The 26,309-nt window shown below is 45.6% G+C and overlaps 1 protein-coding gene and 1 long non-coding RNA gene across 16 annotated transcripts in view; one reads left to right on the forward strand and one right to left on the reverse strand.

Moving 5' to 3' along the window:
* Nucleotides 1-23,978, reverse strand: part of TACC2 (transforming acidic coiled-coil containing protein 2) — a 206,033-nt gene extending 182,055 nt beyond the window's left edge. For 11 of the 15 annotated variants that reach the window (XM_077877366.1, XM_077877369.1, XM_077877365.1 and 8 more), the window contains exons 1-3: nucleotides 23,827-23,978; nucleotides 7,777-7,854; nucleotides 1,867-1,926 (exon numbers count right to left, since the gene is read on the reverse strand). In XM_077877366.1, the coding sequence (XP_077733492.1) occupies nucleotides 1,867-1,926; nucleotides 7,777-7,809 (93 nt within the window). In that variant the 5' untranslated portion in view covers nucleotides 7,810-7,854; nucleotides 23,827-23,978. Of the gene's footprint in view, nucleotides 1-1,866; nucleotides 1,927-7,776; nucleotides 7,855-9,862; nucleotides 10,313-23,826 lie in introns of those variants that run through there. The other 4 variants (XM_077877355.1, XM_077877359.1, XM_077877360.1 and 1 more) reach the window with 4 other exon arrangements.
* On the forward strand, nucleotides 13,570-20,384 carry LOC144301007 (uncharacterized). The gene is made up of 2 exons (XR_013367742.1): nucleotides 13,570-13,783; nucleotides 19,059-20,384. It is a non-coding gene; the product is annotated as an uncharacterized LOC144301007 (long non-coding RNA).
* Nucleotides 23,979-26,309: the final 2,331 nt, after the last annotated feature.

Here is a 26,309-nt window from a genome sequence, read left to right on the forward strand (position 1 = left end):
TGTAAAAAGATGCAGCCATTGTGGGAAAGTCTGGTGGTTTTCAGAAAATGAAACATAGAATTAACATATGACCAAGCAAATTCAACTTTGGATATCTACCCTCAAAGAATCGAAAGCATGGAGTCACACATATTTGTACAGCCATGGTTACAGCAGCATTATTCACAACAGCCAAAAGGTGGAAGCAACCCAAGTGTCCATCAGCAGATGAATGCATGAATAAAATGTGAGGTTATATATAATGGAATACTATTCAGCCCTGAAGAGGAAGGAAGTTCTCGCACAGGCTGCAACACGGATGAAACTTGAAGGGGCTGTGATAAGTGAAGTAGATCACAAAATTGATCCCACTGATGTGACTTACCTAGTGGAGTCAGATTTACAGAGATGGAAAGTAGAATGGTGGCTGCCGGGAGCGGGGAGGGGAATGTGGAGACATTGGTTCATGTGTGCAGAATTTCCGTTTGAAAATATGAAAAAATTCTGGTGATGGATGGTGGGGGTGATTGTAGGATGTGAATGTGCTTCACACCACTGAACTGAAAAATGGTCGAGATGGTAAATTTCATGTTATGTCTATTTTGCCATAACAGAAAAAATTTCTGTAGAATCCTTTGTTGCAGAAGTTGGTATCAATATTGACACCTGGCGACCTCAGTGTGCTCAGTAACGAGACTCGGGTGGCTGGTGCCAGCGCTGGTCAGGAGACCATCTGGGGGACCTGCCGGTGCAGCAGGCACCACATTCCCATCGAAACCACCCAGATCCTGTATATATAGGAAATGTTTTTTCCCATAAGACCCCTCAGCCTGTTACCCTGGTCTGGCTTTGAAGGCATTAGCCTGCAGGAGCCTCCTTTGCCTGACAAAGTACTAATTACTACTGTTCTTCTTTATCTCCAAATTCTGTCCTCTGTTGTATTTTGGCTTCAGAGCACAGAGGTCAGTTTATGCAACATCACACCAAGCAGACCTACCCAACAGCTACCTTTGGGGGTGGAGCAGCTCTTTTCTTTTTTTTTTAAAGATTTTATTTATTTATTTGAGAGAGAGAGAGAAAGAGCAGTGGAGGAGGGAGGGAGAGAGAGAGAATCTCAAGCAGATTTCACGGGCTCGATTTCACAACTGACCCTGAGATCATGACCTGAGCCCAAACCAAGATCTGACGTTCAACTGACTGAGGCACCCAGGCTCTTTCCTTAAAGCCAAGAACACACCACCCACGGGCCTAACACCCCTCCTGATTTCAGAGCAGGTGCCATTTAACCGTCTCACCGTCACCTCACCCACAAGCACACACCAACCTTGCCTGACATTCTCTCCAGGAAAAATCTTGAAATGGATGTAAAACTTCGGATTTGCCCTCCTCCCCAGTGGATGGCAAACGGTTCAGCCGGAGCTAAAGCTCTGGGACTCAGCCAGCTGCACGACGACACCGACAACTGATTCAGAACACAAGCTTCTTTTTTTTTTACAACACATCAGTTTTGGTGATGTGGTGGTGAAGACAGGGCCACTGCCCCGTACAAAGCCTCACTCCAGGACTAGGAAAAGCAAAGCCGAGGAGTGTGGAAGGTTAGTGGGGGCTCCCAGCGTCTGCAATACCTTGAGAACATGAGCCTTATTGAGCATCTCACGGCATAGCAGCTGTGCCAGTGTTGGGGCAGGCACGCCAAAATGTTCTCTTAAAAAATCTGAACATGTATTGCAGATTCTTCTGTGTTTTACAACTCATTTGAGGTAGATGGAAGGAGGCAATAGGAGAAGGAGAAAACTTAAAAATTTAAAGGAACATGCAAAGCGTGCAAACGCCTAGATGTTAGGAAGGGGGCAGAGAGCAGACCACACATAGCACACCTCCCGGTACCTGTGCAGGCTCAGGGTTTGGAGGCCACAGGATGACGTTATGCAAGCCGGAGTTCTCTTGCTGAAAGCAAAGGAGTCTCGCTGTTAGGAGGGGCCACAGTGAACAGGAGTCCCCGCAGTACCAGAGGGACAATCTTGGCTGGTTTCTATTCCTGCTGAGTGTACTCCCACCCTGCCCATGGCTACCAGGGGACATTAGTTAATGGAGGGAAAGGCACCTGCCACCCGAGGGCATAGGAGGAAGGCAAGGGGTGGCACTGGGCAGGCCTGTCCTCATCCTTTGCCCTGGTGACATGGCTGGTCCTCAGTGCCTGGTCTTTAATCTGTGAACGGGAGGTTCCTTCAGACCCCTATCTTTCCTTCCAAGAGTTCACTTGTAAGTAGAATGCTGGGGCCTCCACGTGTACCTGAGCAGAGGAAAAGCCTCTGGGAGAGGCCTGGGGACATGGATGGGGTAAAGGAAGGAGTATGGAGGCAGAGAAACTAGTTTGGAGCAGAAGAAGTTTGAAGCAGCCCCTGCACCGATCCAGGTGTACGGTAATAGGGTGTGTAGTGGGGGTGGAGAGGGGAAAAAAATTAGAAAAAAACTACATCTTGGACATGCGCTATGTGTTCATCTTCTGAGAAAGGGCTCTAAGTGATATTAATGGGGCCGTCACCAATCTGGGCCCACCTTTCGCAGCATGACTCAGGCTGGCTAGAAAAAAGAAAGAAAGACTAAATGGCCAGACCATTAATTTATTAATTATAATTCATAGAATGATTTATTACATGGGGAGAATGGGAATGAGTGGAGTCAGAGGTGACCCCCAGATTTCTGTCTTGGATGGTAGTAGGGTAGATCATGGTATGTAGGAGGGGGATGCAGGAGGAGTAAAGGAATGAGGAGGAGGAGTCTAGTTCAGGTTTGAGAAACATGGGACAACCATGGATCATTCAAAATACGGTAGAAAGATGAGTCTGGAACACAAGCCCCACAGGGGATCCCTGATCCTGTAGCCAAACATACTTCACTCCCACTTGTTTCTCTGTGGAAGGCAAACCTTGTACTGACCCTGGACTCCTAAAGACAATGCCATCACGTCCTGCTGGGCCATATCTGACTGAGGCTGGAGATGTGAAAATTTGCAATGGCAGGAAGACACCTCCTGTCTGCTCCAGCAGGGAACAGATGAAGAGAGAGGACAGGGCTGGGGGCTGGCAGGAGGTGAGAAGTAAAGATCTGAAACACTGAAATATATCCGTTGCTTGCAACGATCTAGTGAGATGGACCCCCTCATACCCTGATGAGAAAAGTATAAATTTGCATCACCTTTCCAGAAAGTATTTTGTATGTAGATATAGATAGATCTAGATCTAGTTGTATAGCAAGAGTTTTGAAAACACCCTTTATTTGACCTAGCAATTCCATCTCTGTTAGTCTATTCTAAGCAACCAGCCTTCCATTTCTGGACAGTGTAATTTAGTAAATGTAATGAAGAAAAAACGTAAGCCATTTTAATTTGCCTGTATTCAGGTAGAAATTCATCTCAGATTAAAGTTCAGCCACCGCCCCAAGGAGTTCTCTTCAAGCAGGCAAGATAAATGTTCTGCTATTCTGGGTTTTCTCAACCTTGGCACCTTAGACATTTTCAGAAGAATAACTCTCCGCGTGGGGCCATCCCTGTGCATTGAGAACATTTAGCAGCATCCCTGACCTCTACTAGATACCAGTAGCACCCCCACTCTGGAGCTGTGATACCAAACCTGCCTTCAAACATTGACAAATGTCCTGGGGGTAGGAGCAAATACACCCCCAGTGACAACTAGGGCTCTATTGTGTTTGTAGCCAACAGTAGAGCTTCCAGATGGTTTGGGACCCAAACAGATCTGCAAGTCTTTAGAGAAGGTATTGAAATTGAGCCACTTAGTTTGTGAATCAGCGGGACTAAAGGCCAGAATATGAGTCTAGGGCCTGTACTGTGTCTGCACATGGAAAGCACCGAACCAATGGCCATGCCCTTCTTCACTCTAAAACACAAGATAAAACATCCCTTTAATGAGATCACAAAGAAGTAGGACATGAGCCAACCTCAGGCAGCAGGAGCATCTTTTTGGCTCGCAGAGTGTTTAAATATGATTTAAATTAGTTCCCAACATTGTGAAAAGTGTAGAATTTCTTTACACAACCTTTTCTAGGAATATAGGAGAAAGCACTCCCTCACTTATTCTAGGAGATAAGTTTTAGCATACCAGAACCTGAGAAAGAAAACAAAACTACCAAGCAGTGTTTATAGTGAATTTAGACACAAAAATCCTCAACAAAATATTAGCAAATCAAGCCTAACATCTTTATAAATAATTATACACCACGACCAGGTAAGATTAATTTCAGGTATGTAAGACTGGTTCAACATTCGGAAATCAGTCAATGTAATCTAACATAGCAACAGCCCAAAGAAGAAAGAAAGATCATATGGCTACATCAACTGACACAGAAAAATTGAAAACACATTTGAAAAAATCCAATACCCATTGATGATAAAAATCCTTAGCAAACTAGGAATAGAGGTGGATCTTCCTTAACTTGATGAAGAGAAGTTATAGGGGTGCCCAGTTGGTTTAGTCAGTAGAGCATGCAACTCTTGACCCTAGGGCCGAAAAGAAAAGAAAAAAAAAGAAAAAAAGAAAAGAAAAGAAAAAGAAAGAAAGTTTAAAAAGAGAGAGAATTTATCAAAACCTGCAAGCTAATAACTTACTTGTTAACAGCAAAAGATGGAATGCTTTCCCCCCACAACCAGGAACTAGGTGAGGCTGTCCACTCTGACCATTTCTAATTAACGTAGTATTAGAATTCTTAGCCACAATAAGGAAGGAAAAGGAATCAAAAAGAAGAAATGCAACTCTCTTGATTTGCAAATACTGTGATTGTCTACATAGAAAATCCTGAGGAATCCACAAAAAGCCTCTTGGAACTAATAAGTGAGTTCAGCAAGGTCACAGGATATAAGATCAATACCAAAAAAAAATCAATACACTAGCAATGAACATGTAGAAACCAAAATTAAAAACACAATGCTATGTATAATCACTGCAAATAAAATGAAACACTTAAGCATAAACTTAAAACATATGCAGAATATATACGCTGAAGTTTATGAAATGATGATGAAAGAAATAAAAAAGAAGCACTATGTGTCCATAGACTGGAAGACTCATCATAGTAAAGATGTCAATTTCCCCAGTGTATCTATAGGTTTTAATGTATCCCTACCAAAATCCCAGCAAGACCTTTTTGGGACATAGACAAGCTTATTTTAAAATTTATGTGGAAAGCTTTAAGTCCTAGCTAAAATAGCTATAGCAATTTTGAAAAGTAGTCAAGTGGGACAGGACTTATTACATAGCAGCAGTAATCAAGACTGTGTGGTATTAGCGGAAGAGTAGACAAGTGGGTCAATAAACAGAAACCAGAAACAGACTCACACAAATAGGACCTACTGATTTTTGACCAAGGTGTGAAAGCAATTTAAGAGAGAAAGAATAGTGTCTGCCACACAAGGTAGTGGAGAGATGGCCATTCACGGACAAAACCAAACAGAACAAAAACATAGGAAATGAACTTCGACCTAAATCTCAGACCTTACACAAAAATGAATGCAACATAAGTCATAGACTTAAATATAAAACTATAAAATCTTTGGAAAGGATAACACAGGAGAAAATCTTCAGGATGTAGAAGAGAATTCTTAGACTTGACACCCAAAGTGCTAGACTTGGCAGAAAAGGAAAAGGAAAAACTGATCTCATAAAAACTTTTGTTCGTATAAGACCCTCTTAAGATGATGAGAAGACAAGCTACATGCCGGAGAAAATACTTGCAAACCGCAATCTGACAGAGGAGTAGTATCTAGACTATATACTCTTAACACTCAACAGTTTATAAAAAAGCCAATTAGAAAATGCATAAAAGACATGAACACAGTATTTCACCAAAGAGAACACACAGACCGCCACAAGTTCATGAAAGATGATCAGCAACGCCAGTTTTCAGGGAAATGCAAATTAAAACCAGAGTGACATATCACAAGACACATATCAGCATGGTGCCACCAAATAGCGACACCACCAAATGATGGCCAGGGTGTGGAAAAACTGGGTCACTCATCCATTGCTCATTGCCGGTGGGAATGTAAAATGGTACAAGGGTTCTATCTCACCGTTTGGTGGTTCCTTATAAAACTAAACATGCTATAACACCGAACTTGCTATATAAAACTAGACATGCAACTAGCACGTGACCCAGCAATTGAGTTCTTGGGCGTTCGCGTCAGAGAAATGAAAACTTATATTCACACACACGCAAAATCTGTATGCAAAGGTTCACAATAAGCTTTATTGTGACATTGCGATACTGTGATCGCCCCCAAACTGGAAACAACCCAGATGTTTCTATACCACGGAGCATAAGCCGGCAAGTAAAAGGAGTGAATTTACCGACACACATGACCACCTGGATGAATCTCGAAATTAGGCCGAGTGAAAAAAGCCAGTTCCAAAAAGTCACATGCCGTGTGACACCATTTGTATAACGTTCTCAGAAAGTCAAAATTACAGACAGAGAGGACAAATTAGGAGGTGCCAGGGGTTAGGAGTGGGGGGCTGGAGGTAGTGGGGGTGGCTGTAAGGAAAATGCAAAGAATCCTTCGGGTGAGGGAAATGTTCGGTATCTTGACTGTATCAACGTTGATAGGAGTTTGCACTGTAGTTTCGAAAGATGTTACCCTGGGGGGAAACTAGGTAAAGGGTTCAGGGATCTCTCTGTTTTAGGTCTTGCAACAGCACGCCAATCTATCATTGTCTCAAATTTTAAAAAAAAGTTAAATTATAAATATTTTATGATTTTATAGAAAAATAGAGGCTTTTGACTTCTCTTGAAAAGATAAGAAGGTCTTGTAACACTGGGCCTGCACTCCCACCACCAGCCAGGGTTGAAGGAGGTGCGTCCTTCAAACAACAGGAGAGGATCCCTCCTATTTGCCACAGTCCCTCCTTCTCCCTGTTGTCTCAGATCCTGCCATTTACTGTTTCTGGCCTGCTCCTAAAGACCGAAATTTGCCAACATTTTCTCTTAACGATTTCTGTGTTCCTCCTTGAGAAAAGAAGATCATAGGGAAGAAAAAGGCAGAAGGAATACAAATTGCTTTATGCTGGTTTTCAGACCAGTGATCTCGTTCCGAAAACTCAATACCGTTAATCAAAAAATGTGCATTGTGGGTGAGAGAGGTAGGAAAGCGTCCCCCTGACTTTGTTCACCGGGTCATTGAATTGAGTCTCTCAAACTGAAAATGAAGAGCTATAAAATTTGAATCTATTTTAACAATCCCAGCCGTATGCACAATTAAGCAGTTGAGGCTCATTCCTCAATCATGAAAACCTTACCCAACATGGAAATGATAGTTCACCTTTAACAGTGATAGATGTTCACTAACGAACATAGATAGTTCAACATTGATAGATTTGAAGATCACTTTTTAAGGGCCATAATTTTATTTGGGGGAGAAGGATGGATAAGGTTTCATTTCAACCTTCTCTGATGCATCCATAGAAGTAAGTGGATGGGGTGGGCACGATGCAGGAAAAATGTGCCAAACTCTTATTTTGTCAATTTTAAAAGCACAGAATAAAAGCACAGTTAAGCTAGGTTTTTAAAAAATATATAGTTTATAAAATCAGAGCTAGCCTTAATACAAGAATTCTGAAAATGCAAATGGTAAATACTTCTGGAAATACATATGTGCCCGTATGTATCTATGTATAATGTGTGTTTTAGCTTCCTCCTTCCTGGGCGGAGAGGAGATGCTGAAAAAATCTAATCAAAGTCAGTCAAGGGACCCATGTAGGTTGAGGGGGGAAGCTCCCTGACACCCACCTGGCTTTCCGAGGTGCTGTTCTCATTGCCCATGGCGATTCAGGGTGTCAGCGTCCCTCAGGATTTTACCAGAAGCAACTAGAAGAAATAAAAGGGTAAGCACATCTGTAACATCGAAGAAGATCTGAGGCTTTCTCTGCGCGTCTCCCCAAACTCAAAAGCCAGATGATGGGAAATGTTGATCTCTGCAGTCACATCATGGAAAATCGCTTTTGAAGGCTTTTCTTTTGCGATATGCCACCCAGACTTCCTTCCCAGTATGGGCTGCTGTTTTTATTCCCCACCCCGGGGTTGGCAGACGCTTCTGAAAAACGAGTTTGTTACGGAGTCTGTGTTAACGCCAACGTACACACGTAGGTATATCCACAAAGTGACAGGAGGGGCGCAGTTGCCAAAGATTACTCCAGGAGGGCCACTTTCGGGGTGCTGTTTCTCCTGGTGCTCACTTTGGAAATGCAGAGTGTGGCAGTTCCCCCATCAAGTGACCACGAGGGTCCGGGGTCCAACCTTAGGGGGTGTGAAATCCACTTCCCTTTGGTGCCATACGGTATTTTTTTTTTTTTTTTTTTTTTTTTTTACTCTAAGCACTTGCTTCATCAAATCAGTTTTGCTTCTGCACATATTTTCATGAAGGCAGGATGGTTTTCTTGGTGAGGAAAAGGGGTAGCCGGGGCCAGACAAGGAATACATAATCCCATAAAGCAGGGGGCTTCCAGGACAACTAGACCCCTTCCACGGGCTCACTGAGCCACGCTGGTGACTGATCACCAGCATCAGCATCGTGAGGATGCCTCCTGCACAGCCCACAAAGCCGCGGCTGCACCGACGTCGTCTAAGTTCCACGAGACCCTATAACCTCTCGCTTTTTCTACATAGAGAAACTAAGTTATGGAAAACTTGTAAAATTATCAACTTCTAGAGCTGGAGCCTTAGGGATTACCAGGCTAATCCAGGGTGGAAAACTGAAACCGGGGAAGGCAAGGGAGCTTGCCCAAGACCCAGTTTGGAGAAGTCAGAGCTAGAAAAACGACTCAGCCTCCTGCCTTCTAATTCAAGATTCCTTCCGCAGCAGTGTTTGCTTACACCCTAGTATTTGCTCAGAAAACTTCAGTGATTGACTCACTTCAAATAAAATTTGTCCACTGATTGCTTATCTATTCAACCACTGACTGAGGAGCTTCCATGTGTTATGTGTACCGAACAGTCACGGGAAAATAAAATGTGAGTATTTTCAGCAGCACAAATAAAACGCCCCCAAACTGGGAAAATTGCAGGTGACGTCCCTATAATGATCGATTGATTCTCTCACTCCAAACCCTTGAGTCAAAAGGAGGCAATTCCTTAAATCATTCTGGCTGTTTACTGTTTATAAGATCGGAAAAAATATATATATATGTATCATATGCTCACAGAATATGAAAACCTTCATGCATTTAAAATTGATCAGTTCAGGGTTTCTTTTGATGTTCATTTGGAAAATGATGCCTCATTAGCAAATAATGTTGGGTGTTAATCATTATGCCCCTATCAATGACTGCCACCCCGCTGTGCCAACCAGTTTAACCCACACACAGTTGGAATGTCATACGGTTCTCTGTAATATTAATTTCTGACACTCATTCACCAGATTAAATTCAATAATGGTATCACAAATCAGAGCGCTTGGGCTGGCTTTTTGTTCGCATAAATGGACTAAAGGACAATGACAAAACTACTCCTGGGTCAGGGTGCCCGGGGGGCTCAGTGGGTTGAGCCTTCAGGCTCTTGGTTTTGGCTCAGGTCATGATCTCTGGGTGGTGAGATCGAGCCCGGTGTCTGGCTCAGCAGAGAGTCTGCTTGAGATTCTCTCCTTCCCTCTCCCTCTCCTGCTTGTGCTCACGCTCTCTCTCTCTCTAAAATAAATAAATCTTAAACACAAAACCCAACCACCTACTTCTGGCTCAGTGCAAATTTCAAAACCACAGAGGGCCAGCGGGAGAGCAGGCCTGGCTTTCCGGGAGCTCTGTCCTGCTGAGCTGCAGCCCTGCCAGCCCCTCGGCCCCCGGGACCAGAAGGGAAGGCGGGTACAGCCCTGCCCGCTACTTACATTTGGGGGGGTCTGGGACTCCGGAGGCTGCGGCCGCAGGTGTGCTCCCCGGCAGCTGTGCTTTCTCCTGCCGCACTCGGGAGCAGGTGCGGCCCGAGGCCCCGCGTCACCCAGCCCCGCTCGGCCGCCGGCTCCACCCTCGCACCCACAGCACCTCCTACCTGAGCAGCGGCCTCCCCGGGCCCCGGGCAACACACAAACGTGGAATCAGCGTTTCTGTGCCCATCGCGGCCAGGGCCTTTCACATAGAGGATTTTCCCGGTTATCACATTAGCAGGGCTCCTTTCAGAGAAGGCTTATCCAGACTTAAAGTGGCCCCGTGACCTGCCTGGCTGCACCTAAGCGATCGGAATCGTCCTGCCGGGGAGCAGGGCCCCGCGGGTCACCCACTCGCCCTCCACCCAGCAGAGCGGGGACAGAGCTCTCCTTGGGGACAGGAGTCAAATGCGCCTAGGGCTTCCCGTTGGCACCTGGAAAACTCCCACCCTAAATCATGTGGCAAGACAAAAGAAACTTGTGGAAAGATGATGACGCCAGCAGTCTGGCACCTGTTTATGGTGTGGTGTGTGGAGAATGTACTTACCGAGGCGTGGCTTGACTTTCAACAAGTGAAGTCATAAAGTGCTGCAGGCTTGGCCGGGGTGCTGAGGAGGCCTCGAGGCCCTCGGGTGGGACCAGTGCGCAGCCGCCCGGAGACCCTGCTGCCCCGCGCCCTTCCACCCTCCCCGATCCCTTGGGTTTCTGCCAGCCAGCCACTCATTTGCAAGAACAAGCCAGTTTCTATCTTGTTTCTCATAAGGTAGAGTCTTTCCTTCTGCAGAAGGCCCTGATCCCTGCCGCGAGGTGCCCCCCACCCCAGGACAGCAAGTTGGCATGACATCAGAGGCCTCCTGGGGGCCAGGTGTCTCGGCAAGCTCTGGGTGGGGGGGGCTCATGCTGGAGAGGGGGGTTTGGTGCCCCCACTTTCGGTTTGGACAGAGCCGAGGTGTATATGTTCCAACAGGTGAATGGATATTCGAATTGTGGTTCGTCCATACAGCAGCATATTGACCAGCCATAAAAAGGAGTGAAGTTCAGATACGTGCTAACAACTCAGATGAACCACAAAAATTTACTGAGAAAAGCCGGACACAAAAAGTCACGTATTGTGTGATTTCATTGATAGGAAATGTCCGGAATTGGCAAATCCAGAAACCAGATTGACTGTTCGGAAGGGCTGGGGAAAGGGGGAGTAACTTCTTGATGGGTTTAGGGTTTTATTTTGGTGAGATGAAAAATATTCTGGAACTAGACAGAAGCGGCGGTTGCCCAGCATTGTGAATGTGGCAAATACAACTGCGTTGTTCACTTTAAAATGGTTCATTTAAAATAATAAATAAATAAATAAATAAATAAATAAATAAATGAATGAATAAATAAATGGTTAATTTTGTGTTACATGAATTTCACCCTATGTTAAAGTGTTTATGTTTCACATCTTGGAGTTCTGTACAAACTATTGTTTGAAAAAATAATTCCACAGTTGGGGGGGAATGTTTGAAAATTGTTACTTTTCTGTTTATGAACACTGGGTTTCTGTACAATTAAGGATTGGTGGGATGAGGATCAAGAAGGTTTGCCTTCCCCCTCCCCCACTTCCACCCAAGTCATAGGAGAATTCTTCTAGGGAAGAGAATCTTTCTAAGTGAAATATCTTGGATGAGCCAATTGAAAATGAAGAGGGGTCATTCAGAGGGCAACAGGAAGCAAACATAGTGAAAGAGACGGGGAGGATTGCCCCTGAGAGGAGGGGAGAAGGACAGAGAGAGGATGGCCAACCAAAATGGCGGAGTCCCATAAGGATGTTGAAGGTGGGGAATGTTCAGTATTCAATTTCAGCTGCATCCCTTCGGCAGCGCAAATTCCCTCTATGAACCATCCCCTCCGTCAGCTCAGGGTTGGCCACTGATATCACTGTTGCCACCACCATTGGTTCCTGGACCGACACTGTCATGACTGCTGGATATTGGGCATCATCACTGACACCTGTCCCACCACCGCTGTCCTGGTCACCTCAAGTAAGCAGACCTTTTAGCTTCCATCCCAGAAGTTGGTGCTCCGTCTCCTCTAACAGATTGCCTAGGCACAGGGGATGTGTTCAGATGCCAAGCGCTATGGAATCCAGATTGTCTACATTCCTTAGCCATGACCACCTCTTCCCAAGGCAGTACTCTGATAGAACCTCAGTATCAGTCTCCTTGACTTACCGCTGTCTACACCTGTCCATGGCTGATCAGCTTCCCTCTTTGTGCTGTCTTCTTTCAAGCTGGACATTAAGCAAGCAACCAGATTTCCATTTCCCACCACGTGTGACTAAACCCAGGTGTGTGTAGATTTGCTCATCCATCTCCAGGACAACTTCGCTCTGGAGGCAGGGGTTGGGATTATGAACCAGACCGCTGCCTGGTGTATAAACTCTGGCAAGTTATTTAACTTCTGTGTCCTCAGTTTTGTCATCTCTAAAATGGGAATCATGGCAATACCTACCTCACATGGTGGTGGTGAGTTAATTTCAGTAAAGCGCTTGGAACAGCGTAAACTTATAAACCCCTGCCTATTCTGTTATTGCTGGCAGTGGGTCTATTTGGAGTCTCAATAAGCAAAGCCTTCAGTGAAACAAGGTTTATACTGCCTTCTTTCTATCCCTTCAGTAAAATCATGAATTTGGGTGCAACTACTTAGAAATCGGTACATCTGCAATAAAAGCTCAGCTAAACTGTCTTGTGCGCTAGGAAAAACAAATGGCGACTAAGACGTTTTATTTATAACACAGGCTCAGTAAGAAGAAAGCAGATGGTTTCAAGAACTTTTGAAGAAGCCATTTAAGTGTCTTCTTACTTTAAGAAGTAAACACTGAAGTGTTTACTGGGCTGGTGACGCATCATTCCAATCCTGTCCCTCTCCGTGGCCATCGCCGGGCACCAGGTGTTAATTTAGCTAAGAGTGCCTCTATGTCCTCAAATGAAACTGCACATCTTTGAAAAGGATCCACAGTTTAGGCTTCCAGTTCTTTCCAGTGGCTTGCCACAAATGAGACTGAATGCACAAAGGTCTCTTCTACCCACTTGTTCCTGCATGGAGCCTAACCAGCCAGCTAACCTCAACCTACTCTCCGGTAGATTAAAATATAAAATTCATTTTAACGGATAATTGCTTGGGAAGATGTTTCTCAACTGGTTTGTTGGTGTCACATCATCACAGCCCCCGAATGTAAAACAGGACAGTCTTTGATTCATTAATTCACTTCTTCACGCGTTCCATAAATATTGAGCTTTTTCACGTACCAAGCACTGGGTTGCTTGTGTGCTCTTTCATACTTACAGCAAAGCGACGGGGTAGGTATTTTCTTTTTTTGATGGATGAACAACCGAGGCCCAGAGGGATCAAGTCACATGGACAAGACCAGCAGAGAGCAAGAGGAAGGATGGAGCCAGTTGGCCCCAGACCCTGCATTCATGAAGGATGTGATGCTACTTACCACCTTGGAAGATTTTTCAATGCAGTTCAAAGGGGTTGATAGCCTTTTTCTCTCATTTCTTTTTCTGCTCATTTACTCCCAGAGTAGAGCATGGAGTGTTTAGCTGTTGGCAACTGGAGCTGGTTGGGAAAGTCCCAGCTGATGCGACCCATCCCCCCTCATTGATCTGTGAACAGGGCCAGGTTTGGGCCCGTCGCTTCCTGCGGTGGCCCAGACAGCCTAGCAGGGCTGGGTCGCCAGAGCAGTGCTGAGAGGAGCCAAGAGCATAACCGGGGAAATGAGGCCTGGGGCCAAGTGTGGAGGAGGAAGGGAAGTGGAAACGTGAGAACCAGCACAGCAGCTGAGCAGTGCACAAGCGGCCTGTGGGTGGAGGACGTCGCTCAGACCCAGATTGCGGTGTCCAGGTTGGGCCAATGCCCCATTTTACGTGCTCCAGGTAGGGTGGGGAGGCACAGGGAGCTAGGAAATCAGAGACAAGATCACGGCGGCCCCATGTCATGGACGATAACGCGGAGGCTCAGGGAGGTTTTGCAACTAACCTGCGCTGTCCCGTGAGAACAGCCTGTTGGGATTTGTTGATACATCAGACAATTATACTAAGTTTTCTATTTAGGGACTTTTTTTATTCTCTATGTTTAAAAAAAGCCCTCTTTTTTGTATGTGATGGGAATGTATCTGTGTTAAAGGCTTAAAAAGTTCTGATTTTTCTTCTGCATTGAGCATGTTGGGTTGTTAGTGTTGGAAGAAGCTTGGAGATCATCGTCAGCAACACTTCCTCCACAGATGGGGAAGCCAAGGCCAAGAAGGTGGGAATGATCTACCCTTGTTTCCCAGCGAGCAGGGCCTGGAGCCTGATCTGGACTGGGACAGGCGTGCTTTCAGCAGACAGCCTCACCCCTGAGCGGGCCTCTGCAGGCCCTGCACTGGGCTCTGGACCAGACCAGCAAGGTCAGATGACACCTGCCTGCCCTGTTATGGCATTGCCCTCTGGCCACAGTGGCATCCTGCCAGTCAGGTCCTGTGTCAGCTGAGCCCAGGAGGCATCGGCTGGAGGAGTCCAGGTTATGTTTGCTCATTGAAGGTGAGCTCAGGTTCACCTGGCCGGTGGTGACTTTGGCTGCTCGACATGCCCAGCGACCTCAGCCAGCTGCTTGTTCCCAAATGGCCCAGCAGGTGGGAGACCTCATCTTCTCCCTCCAGTGGCTGAATTCAGTTGTCCTAACTCCCTACCTTGCACAGCTGAGCGCGGAGCTACTTATAGCTCTGTTATCATGTTCCTGTTTTAATACAAACAAACAGCCGTAGCCTGGGAAGGGGATTTATGGAGAGACCTTGCTTGCTTACCCCTCTGGCAGGGACCTGGCTGCTCTGCGGGGTTTGAGTGACATGACAGCTCTTCCTCACCCCTCTCCCCAGCCTCCTGTCTTCTTCCATCCCCTATCTCAGAGGCCACCAACAAACTTTGATGGGGAAAGCCCAGCCTTGTAGAATGTGGAGACTGGGCGACTGGAAGGAACTCACAAGTTGTCTCTTATGCCCCAGAGACCAGAGACCTCTATACCCAGCCCCGACATTGGGGAGAGCCTGGGCTAGTTATTCAGTTACTACTTCCCAGCCTCAAACCTGCTGTAGTCCAGTGTGGGGACTCTGCAGATCCACTTCTGCTTGGTCAGCAGCTCCTGAGGCTCTGCAAGAGGAGGCGGAGGCCAGAGGCAGGAGGAAGAAGGAGAACACACTCCTTCCTGTCTGTTTCCCAGTTCTGGGAGCAGCATCCAGCCTCATGGCTTCCTCTTGGGGTCATCCCATCCTGTGCAGCACTGGAGTCCCGTGGGCAGTTGTCCCAGAGCTTGCCTCATGGCTGGGGCTCCCTCCACAGGGGCCTGAGGTTCCCTTCTGTGCAGCCCTCCTCCAAGCTTCTAAATGTTAATAATTGCAGCTTCTCTCTGCTCCCTGAGTGCTGAGTGTGATAACTGCCTCCTGCAGATGCCACCTTCTATCATGACTCTGAGTTGGCTTTTCTGCCTTGGTATTTACTGAGCGAGTAATTCTTTACGTCAAATTCTCTCTGTGAAAGTAGCGGGGACATTTCTGTCTTCTGACTTGATTGGCTGATACGGTGGCAGAGTTGGGATTCCAACCCAGATCTTTTCCTAGTTTGGTTCTCCCTGTTTTGGAATCCTGTAAACGTGTGTTCCATTCAATGAATGACAAGGTGAGTTCCCTCCATTCAAACGTTCTGACTTTAATAAGATGTGGTTAGGATTCCCCACCACCCCGACAACCCATTGTCACCCAATCACAACGTAGACTTCCTGTGACACCAATGTCAGTCTCTATGACCAGCTATTAGAATCGGGGCGCACAATAGCTCTAGCTCCTCATGGGGGTTCCTGACCTTTCATGTCTTGGCGCACATACTATACTATGAAGACAGGTACACAGCCTCTGACTTGGGGACATGGCAAGAATGCTTGAAGCCTCATCCCCAGCCTGGGCCCCACCTGACCACACCAAGAGTGGAGGGGATTGGAATCCTGGCGTGCTCATGGCCTGTCTGCTCACCAATGGGCCCTGATCTACGTAGAGAAGCACTGACCTAATCTAACGCCACCATTTTATAGATGATCAAGGCCAGAGACTTTCAGTTGAGTGCCAAATTTAAATCTTCACCCTCCAGCAGCCTAGTCCAGCTGATTCACAGCTCGGCAACAGAATTCCTCTTGAGAAGGAAGACTCTTTGGGAAAAGAACTGAATTTAGTCTGTGTAGGTGGCAGGAGCTGAAGCTCAGATAGTGAAGGGGCTTCCCATGTGAAAGGAGAGTAAGAAGTTTGGTTCTTAAGGTGAAAGTCAGAGAAGAGGACAGAGGGGCTGAGGAAGGACCTGGGCATTGCTGTGAGATACGGAATGATGGAGGAGGGTCAGGGAAAATTCCCCTGAATGTGAGCGGAGGACACTTAAGTAACTAGCATGCCTGTCCAACGTCACTCTTCTTCCATTGTAGCACACAGCCCTCTTCTTCGGCCCCAGATCTTCACTCAAAGACATTCACCAATGCTTTGTGAGCACTTTGTTCTGCTTTGTCTTACTTTTGGCAGAGGTTAGGGGGCTGGTACTTGAAGAGGGAGCTGCATTTTATTCATATTTTATTCATATTTGGGTCATTACAATAGTCAAGTAAACACCTGAGAGCAGAGGAGACCAGAGTATACAAGCCCTGGGGATTCACAGAAACCATGGGGTAGACCTTGGGGATCCACTAGGCATGGGCTTGAGCTGGAGTTTACAGGTCGGAGAGAAACACCAACTGACATCTAGGATTGTGTACATTTAAAAACTTAAGTAAAATCCACAAAATTAAAATTGGGATCATGCATACTGTTTGTACTCTTTTGGATTTATTTTGCTGTTATTTTCCTTTTAAAATAATTTTTTAAGTAATCTCTACATCTAACATGGAGCTTGAACCTATAGCCCCAAGATCAAGAGTCGTATGCTCTACGGACTGAGCCGGCCAGGTGCCTCTTTTTGAAACTGCTTTTTATTTCCCATTTCACAGTGGCATATCAAAAACATTTCCTCGGGCCTATAACATCTGATTTAATAGCTGCAGTGGATGCCAAGTTTTATCCAAATGTTTGCTGTTTAAAAACAATCTTGTTTTGTATAGCTTGTCTCTGTCTTGGATGGTCAAGGAGGTCTCAGGGTGAGGTGGGTGGAGGTGAGCCTAGATCTGCCCTAGGTTAGATCAAGCAGGAAGGTATTGAAACTAGAGAACTGTTGTGGGGGTGATGGACTTGGGGGCACAATCAGGTTGGCAGGATCAGACATAGGGGTAGGGACTGTCAGGGTGGAGGGCTGGGTGAGCAAGGACACAGTGTGGCTGGAGGCGGTGGCAGGGCTTTTGCCAAAGCAGGGATGGAGGACATCTCCAGAAGCACAGAGGCTTCTTGTCTCAGGAGAGCTTTGTCACCCTGTGCTGCCTTTAGATGGAGAGACCTAGGGTCTCCATAGGCAATCACATCCTAGGATGTTTGATACAGATCTTGAAGGGTCTAGTTCATCATCTGGAATCTGGTTCTCTGGGGGCCAGAGGCCAGGCACTGGTTATGATGCATTTGAAGTTTTGTACATCTAAACCAGAACCTGGGAATAATCATGGAATCTCTGGGTCTGCTTGAATACCTCCATGATGGGAAATTCTCTATCTCGAGGCATCTCCTCCGGAGAGAGTTATACTGAATCACTGGAGCGTTCTTTCTTTTGCTCCTTAATTTAGTTCCCACCCATGATAACATGAGAGTTCATCACAGGGCTCTGGACAAGAAGGACACCACCAGGCATAGGCTGCACAATGAGTGGGGAGACCTGAGGACCAACAGGCTGACCCTATGGTCCTTACTCAAAGGACAACCAAAATTTGCCTCCTTCTGGGACTACATTGAATATGTACACTCTCAGCATCATGGCTGAGGAGGAGCTGCTGAGAGCTAGCCAGCCCACAGCAGGCCATGGACACCCAAAGATCCCAGCTGCAACCAAAAGAAAAACCCAGAGGAGCAGCTGAGCCCATCCTAAACACCCATCCACAGGATCAGAGACTAAATGAATGGTTATTGTTTTAAATCCCCAAGTTTTGGGGTGGTTTTGTTACATGGCAAAAGCTAACTGTTAAGATTTCCCCTGGAGGGACCATAATTTTCCTTTATACCAGCCTACACCCAGCTCTGGCTGGCCATCCTGCAGATCTGTGCATTGGAGCACAAAGGATGTCACATGATGGAGGATCGATGGGATGGATCCTATCACTCTCCTGTAATAAAATAACAATTTACCAGCATGGTCCCTTGACTGGTGGTCCCTTAGTGTCATCTTGGTCCATGCCAGATGCTCTGAGCATCCCACATTATAAACAGTACATAGTCTCTCAGCCCAAAATGGAAACATGAAGCCCCATATTGGTTTGCAGTAAGGGGTCTCTTTTCCTCCTGCTCAGACAGATATTTGATGACACATTCAAATATAAGATTCTCCTTACCCACAATTTTCATATAGTCCTTTGCAGATTGGATATTAGCAAAACCATATTTCTTATGAAAACAAGCTGTTGAAACCCACAAACATTCAGACATCACTTGAATCCAAAAGCTAAACTGTGCTGTCATTTTTAGAAATCAGATACAGTATGAACATAATTGGGACCTACAGGCCAAGGGGAGGGCGGAAGGAAATGGGATGAGGGGTGGGAAGGCAGACCCAGCAGAAATCTTGAGTGTGGATGCAATATCAGTGCCAGTTATATTGGAGCCAAAATATTATACTGATGAGCCATATGCTAGAGCTGCACTAGGAAATTAAAGGTATTTATGCCTTTTATATGACATAAGACAAATACAATTATTAGGCCTTAGAGAGTTTCAGCTGACATCAGGCAATTTTATTATGTAAAATAGAAAATAGCTTTTTAAGACTTTTGTTCTTTGGGCAATTTTATTGTAAACTTATCTTTAAAAAGTTAAGGATAATAATAACAACCATATAATTTAAAAAGTCCTTATAAACAAGACTGTTAAGTCCCATTTGCTCAGTCTATAGTTCTTCCCAACAAGAATAACAACAACAATAAAACCCATCTTAATCAAATTTTCCTGTTTTTTTTTTTTAATTAACTTTTGGGGTAGTGACCCATATCCCAGTACTTCCACCACAAAAGATATAAAATAATGAGAAAGAGAAAGTAGATGTGTACAACTGCTGGACCCTCAGGATAGCTTGAAGATGGGAAGAAAACAGAGACAATGAAGCACTCTTCAAAATAACTGTGAACAACAAGAGGAAAGTCAGACAATCCCCGAGGGGAATTCTCCTGCGCCCACCTCGGTGCTCCATGAATCTCTGGGGAAAGCACAGACAGACCTGCTTCTATAGAAAACTGGCGGAGAGGACAGAAGAAAGCTATCCAATGGAGACTTCATTGATCTAAAACTATCGTCAGAATGATTAAGTTTTCTGGTTGGACTTCAGATGTGGAACCCGATGCCTTCAGTGGACTGAGCCCAAGCACTGCTTCCCAAGCCTCAGCTTAGCCCCCCTCTCTCATCCCCATTGCCTGGGTTCCTAGGACTACGTTTCTGACCACTACCTGGCTTCTGGAACATGGGCCTGAGGACTAATCTTGCCATGTGTGAACACCCCCCCCAAAGGACAGCTTCCTGAATTCCCTACCAGTAGGATCTGCCCATCTGATAAGAAGTTCTGGTACTAATGAGTGACTGCCCATGGACATGGCTCCTTCTCTATTTGCTTCTCCAAGGGGGGGCATCTGTGGTTGGGTCATTCCCCCCACACCTGTTAACCAAGACAAGACAACCTGAATCTCCTTGTTTATGCTCAATTAGGGAGAGGCATTTGCAAAAGCATTGGCATTGGCAGTCCCAGGGCAGTAGAGCAGGCTGGTGTTGGGGACCAGGGAAGCAAATCCGAGAAATGCCAAATAGCGAAACTTCCACCAGGTGATGCAAACAATAACATCACCAAATGTTCTTCAAAGAACTGGAACACATGACAGGATGATCTTGTGACCAACCAGGACTCAAGGGTTGGTTGTCTCATCTGTTTGCTATGAAACATGAGACGCAAAATCACTTTGTCAGATCCTAACTTGAGCCTCATTATCCATTTCGGCAGAAACAGATTCACAGGAGTGGGCTTTTTAATGACCAGAAGTGAATACAAAGCCATGCTTTTTAAGCTCCCAGACTGACCAACAAAATTATGTCCCCTAAAAATGAAAAACTTGGCCCCACTTAAAAATGATCATTCCCAGGGAGCCCGGGTGGCTCTGTGGTTGAACGTCTGCTTTTGGCTCAGGTCATGATCTCGGGTCTGGGGTCTGTCCCTGAGTCTGGCTCCCTGCTCCTCGGGGAGTCTGCCTCTCCCTCTCCTCTGCCGGCCACCTCCCCTGTTCACGCTCTCTCTCAAATAAATAAATAAAATCTTTTAAAAAATGATTACTCCGGCTGTACCCTCATCATACTCTGTACTGTCCCTTCACACCGAATGAGCACAACCAGAAAGAAAGAATCATTCATGGTCTAAGCCTTGCAAGTCAGGATCTGATAAGCATTAATAAAGGCAACTACTCTGAGGAGAGGCAGCCCTTTGGTAAATGCTGGCAATTTCTTCGGAGCCCCAGAATACTGAAACACAACCAATTTTAGTCATTCCTGAACCGACATGAACAGCTTGACTACAGAAAGTTAGCCCTCTTTGCTAGAACAACATCAGCCTGTGTCGCTGGGTTTAATCTCTTTATAATTCTTTGGCACCAATTCTGGCACGGGGCTCTGCAAGGGCTGGTCCCTGACTTGAGTGCGGAGCAGAATTTCCCCTTTTTAGGTCACAAACTCGGAGCACTCACTCGTCCCAGCGACTCTCTCCACCGTGTCAATTTTAAACACCCTCATTAACAACATTTATGAAACGTTGGCAAGGTGGCAGCGATCTTGAGTTGCTCCTGCCATACACAACCATTGCCCGAGATTGCAACACACGCACAGGCTTGCCACAGCAGGCTAGGATTATACAAACACATCGGTATCTACTCCTTCTATACACAGCCGACTTAAGGACTGGGGACAGGGATTGTGGACTGTCAATCCACAATCTGATTGAGTGACTCTCAAACAGTTCAGATGAGCCCACAAAGACTGGCCTTCCTGTATTCATTTCTTAGGCACGGTGGGCTGCTCCCTTGTCTCACCACCTGGATCTCGGTCCCCTGCCCTGCCTTCTGAGTTGGGATAGGACCTCCCATGCCAGGATGGACTATCTCACCCAGGCTTCTCATCTCCTCGGGAATCAGAGATACGGAGCACGGTCAGCATCATAGTGAGATTGGTTGTCTACAGGCCAGTACTCCACAGTCTGCTGAATTACATTTGTCCTGGCCCCCCAGTGTTGTCCTTTATGCCCCCCATGCCCCTGGCCCATTCTGTACACATCCTTGCATGCAGTTAGCAGCACCCATCATTGCAACCAGCTTTACTACTTTACTCCCATAAAATCACACTTAAGTAGGCAATTCTTGAGGGCCTGCCATGAAAATGGCTCATTCCCCACCCACCCCTGACGCAGCGTCCTGTCTATGGCACCAATCCGCCTCCTCGAAGCTGCTAATGGGCCTAAGCTGAGCCAATCAGAACTTCTCTCTTGATATATAATTAAGGCCGTGGAAGTCAATCAATGGGGGTAGGGGCATAAATCACAAGGCAATGAGGAATGGAGGCTGGAATCAGTACCAGAGACACCCGGAGACTGTACGTGATGGCCTGAGGGAGGAACAAGGTTAGGAACCCAGTAGATATCAGCCCACCCTCAGTAGAAGGAAGCAGGTGCTAGCTGAGAAGCCAGGATGCAAGGAGTTGCTACAGCCCAGAGCTAGGTCTTCTCAACTCAGAGTTTCTATTTCTTTCAACCAATGTTCCCTGATGGTGACCACACTCAGAAGTGGCCCAGGATCCACAGACTCTGGCCTTTGCTCCGTCCTCATCCTCCTTCAGCATCTCCACAGCATCTGACATTGTCACCCCCACTTTCTCCAAACTTCTGTCTGCTTACACAAGTGCTACAAAATCCGGCTCTCCTCCACCTTTCCCGGTTGCTCACTGCATCCTCTCAGGGGAGCCATTCAATAAGATCCAGGCTTTGGTCTTCCAGCCTGGTCTCCTCAGAAGATTCCACTAGTTCCCTTAACTTCCTCTGCTGAGTCCAGGCAGAAGGCACAAAATCTAGACCACTATTCCTTGCTTCCTTCTGCACCCACTGTGGTTTTAATTCTGGCAGAGGTTTCTACTTAGATGATTCACAATCAAATAGCCTCTTGAAATGTGAATTTGTATCTTTCTTCTTCAACCTAAAGCCCCTTTGACTTTCCCATTTCCACTGATAGGACTGTTTTTTTAATCACATCCCCTGGGACCCTAATAGTAATTCTGCACCTTGCAGTGATTGCTGCTTGGTATCTGCCTCCCTCCAGCCCAGGTGCTCTGCAGGGTTTGGGCTTATGTGACAGTGGCTTATGATGATACCATCATTCCCAGAACCCAATACGTGGAGCCACTTGAGTGTTTGCTAAAAGAAGTGAAAGGATGAATGATTGGGTTTTAATTTTCCCTCTGTTTCATTCCTCTTGTCTCTTCAATGCACATTCACGGAAACCTCTGGATTCTTCCTCCCCGTTCCCTTTGCTTCTGGGCCAGACCATATTACTACCCATTAGGGTTACTGCAGAAGCGAGGCGGTCTCCTGATACGGCGATGACAACCCTGACAAGGGGCATTCTGGGAACATGGCGGCAGCAGAGTTCTTAGATCTTCCCAAATCTCCCCATATAAACAGAGCAACAAGATAGGAAAATCAAATGGACTTTTAAAACAAAACTGGACAATAAGACTTTTCCAGAAGTCAACCACCAACAGCCACAAGACCCACCTGGTATTGGTGTCTGTGCAGGGGGACGTGGAGGGAAACAGGACCCTACCGGTTGGACCTGAGAGTAGGACAATCCCAAAGTAGCCAACAGGTATTCACTAGGAAGGACAATGTGCCAATTTGGAAGCAGCAGCTAAAGCTGGAGGAGACTTGCCACCTATGCACACACATATGCAGACATTACATAGTTAGAGTGTACGTGGTATGAGTGGGATAAGAATGGCAGTCTGTGCATTTCTGTTTAATGGAACATGCTATGAAATAGGACCCACACGCACACACACACTGCACTGTGTTTTACTAAACCATAAGATTTTTGAATGAGGCTTAGCACTCTGCCTTACTTCGGTGTGGCCTGAAGATTCAGTTATAACTGACACCACGTCAGACTCAAAAACACTGTTTCTGTTGAAATCACGTGGCAACTCGAGCTGGCAGCCACAACTTCAGAAATGGTCTGAAAAGGTACTTGTGTGAGTCTAGAGAAACACGGCAAATATGTCAAAGTCAACACCATTAGGAGTTTTAAAATAACTTTTTCCCATAAAGTCTCACTGTATTAGGGCCTCAGGGGGTCTATTAAATCATCATTCCACAGAACCATAAATACTTGAAAATCCCATTTGCAATAGGCAGAATCATAACAGAGGCCAGAAGAATGAAATTTCATCCAGTCAAAAACCCTTATTTTACGAATGACGGGACCAGGGTCTAGATCAATGGGGACTTATCCTACCAAAAGTAACTTATTGGAAAGAAAAAAATACAGTTCATGCGGCTCAGGAGACAAGGGGGTGGGGGAGTTTGGAAATAAGCAGCACAGATGTGCCTTTAATTTCCCTTTATAAGGAAAGAAAAGCAAGAAATGCATTTATCCCCTCTAATCTCAGTAGCCAAACCAGTTGAAAGGCACACGTTGTTCAAAGGAAGAAAGCCATCAGTCTGAAACTTACTTACCCAGGATCCTCTTAGCATGAGGAGAGCTGAGAAAAGGCCCTCTCTTCCTGATGTTAGGACTTCTCAGCACTGCCCTCCGCCCGTGGTCTGCCTTCCGCCAGGATCACATGGAAGTGTTCTATAAATGTGCACTGGCTTAAGGTTGGGAACGCTGGCCTGGGAAGCAGCGGCGTGTAAGCAATCTGACCCAGGCTAGGCGGCAGCTTTCCAGAAGGCTCTGCAGCCCTTAGGGAGGATAACAGAGGCCAGGGAGCTTGCAGGTACCCAGATTCTGCAGCTCTCTGTTTTTCTCCAAGTCTTCTGGGATCAGGATCCAGTCTCAACTGCCTGGAGCTGCACTTTAATTTACTTGGGGGCAGTTCTATATTTGACTATTTGACTAGGACCAGCCACTTTTCAAAACAAAGCAGCCTTAAAAACAGAACAAAACACTATAAAACTAGAAGTGCTTCGGGTAAACAGGAAAGGTCATTGTCAGCTTCTACCGACCTCATAAAATCAAGTTGTCCTTTCAGAAAACGAGCAGTTACTCTGAGACCATTTCTAGATGGCAAAACTACCTAAAATTCCATCAGCACTGAATGAATCAAATGTGCAACCATGCAATGGAGAACAAAACAACCATTAGAAAGAACAGAGCTCCTTGTACCAACAATGAAAACTCTCCAAGACACCTAGGTGAGTGGGGAAAAAAATTAAGGTACGTAACAGTATATAGAATATGTTATCATTTGGGTAAAAAAGGGTATAAATTTATATATGCATACTTTATGTGCAGTATATTAATTCTATGCTCTGAAAAAAATCATACTGCACTGCATATATATATATATATATATATATATTTTTTTTAGAGAGGGGAGGGGCAGAGGGAGAGGGAGAGAGAGAATCTTAAGCAGACTCCATACCCAGCACAGAGCCTGACACAGGGCCCAATCTCGCAACCCTGAGATCATGACCTGAGCCAAAATCAAGAGTCAGACAGTTAACAGACTGAGCCACCCAGGTGCCCTACAATAGTTTATAATATATAAAATAATGACTTTCTGGAAATTCATGCCAGCAGCTAGCGACAGCAAGGGGTGGAGACCGGGGGACAGGGAAAGAGGAGGACTGTCTCCCCACGTTTTATTTTTTCTTCTATTCTAGGAATTTTATTTCATGTGAGTAGTAATTTTTCAAAGAAAATTTCAAAAGTAATCTAAGTTCCATTAGAAATATTTAATTTTCAAAATTGCTGTTCAGGGCACTGAATTTAGTTGACCATGGCATATCTCACGTCTTTGGGTTGTAAGGAGCCTGTCATACAAAGGACCCATCTGTCAGTTCCAAATAAGGAGTCCAAAGGCTGGATGCCAGGTCCTGATTCATCTCCCCTGTAGCCATGACTTGGGGCAGGTACCCAAGTGCTTCATCGTGTTTAAAACAGCCCCACCGCCCACCTTTTTCATAGGCCCTGCGAGGCCTAAACAAGACGATGTAGGTAATAGCTCTCTGCTAACAGAAAGCCTTTATTCAGGAATAGAATTGTTCACAGTGATCACATTTTGCAAGACTTTTTTCTGAAGTTCTTGTGTAAATTCAACACTCAGATCATGGACGCCAAATGTTCCCATGAGCACAAGCATAAAAGTAAAGGTGATACTTCCAGAGAGCCTGTATCTATGATCACGGTGGCTGATTTTCTCCTTTGCTCCAGGTTTTACCCCGCCAGCATCACCTCGCACCGTGTGCGGGACACCTTCCTGTAAGTGACCTTGTGGCGTGTCCCAGGGGCCTGTGTTCAAGGCTTTTTCCCCATCTTTATTCGCTTCCCACTTCATTCAACCAGGAGCATTTTTCTGTGCTTGAATTAGTACTAATGCATAATGCTTAGTTAAAAGTTACTTGAGATGTAAGAAAGTTTTTTGTTTGTTTTTTTTTAATTACACTAAAATCACAAGTCCGAGTCCCAGTGCCCATGAACATGGAGACTCCTACTGTCCCAGGAGAAACCTCCTGAAGTGGCGCCACCATGTGGCAAGACTGTCTGCGCACCTTTAATCATTCACTTGACCAATGAGCCTTGGAAGGCTTCTCCACCCAAACACTAATTCATTATCAAAAGCAAAAAAAAAATTGCTTCAATTTGGCGACATTTGAATGTTTCAGATTTGCTCATAAAGTGAGGTTTTTCATTAATATTTTTATGCCACATTCCTTATTGGGTCGATTTAAATTCACATAAATGCGGCCTTGCTGGAAATGAAGGGCATATGGCAGAGAACGTGAGAAAAACAAAACATTTCGCAGGCAATGCTTAGAGCTTATTTTTAAATTCTGAGCAGAAAATAATTCAAAGTAACGTTATGACAGCAAACAGGTGGATTTGTACAAATAAAAGGATGTTTATGGCCCACTATCTCCCTATGTGGTGAAAAAGAAATTCTCAAAAAAAAAAAAACAAACAAACAAAAAGAAATTCTCATTAATGAAGCAGACAG

Source organism: Canis aureus, chromosome 29 (assembly GCF_053574225.1).
Source record: "Canis aureus isolate CA01 chromosome 29, VMU_Caureus_v.1.0, whole genome shotgun sequence".
Lineage (NCBI taxonomy): Eukaryota > Metazoa > Chordata > Mammalia > Carnivora > Canidae > Canis > Canis aureus.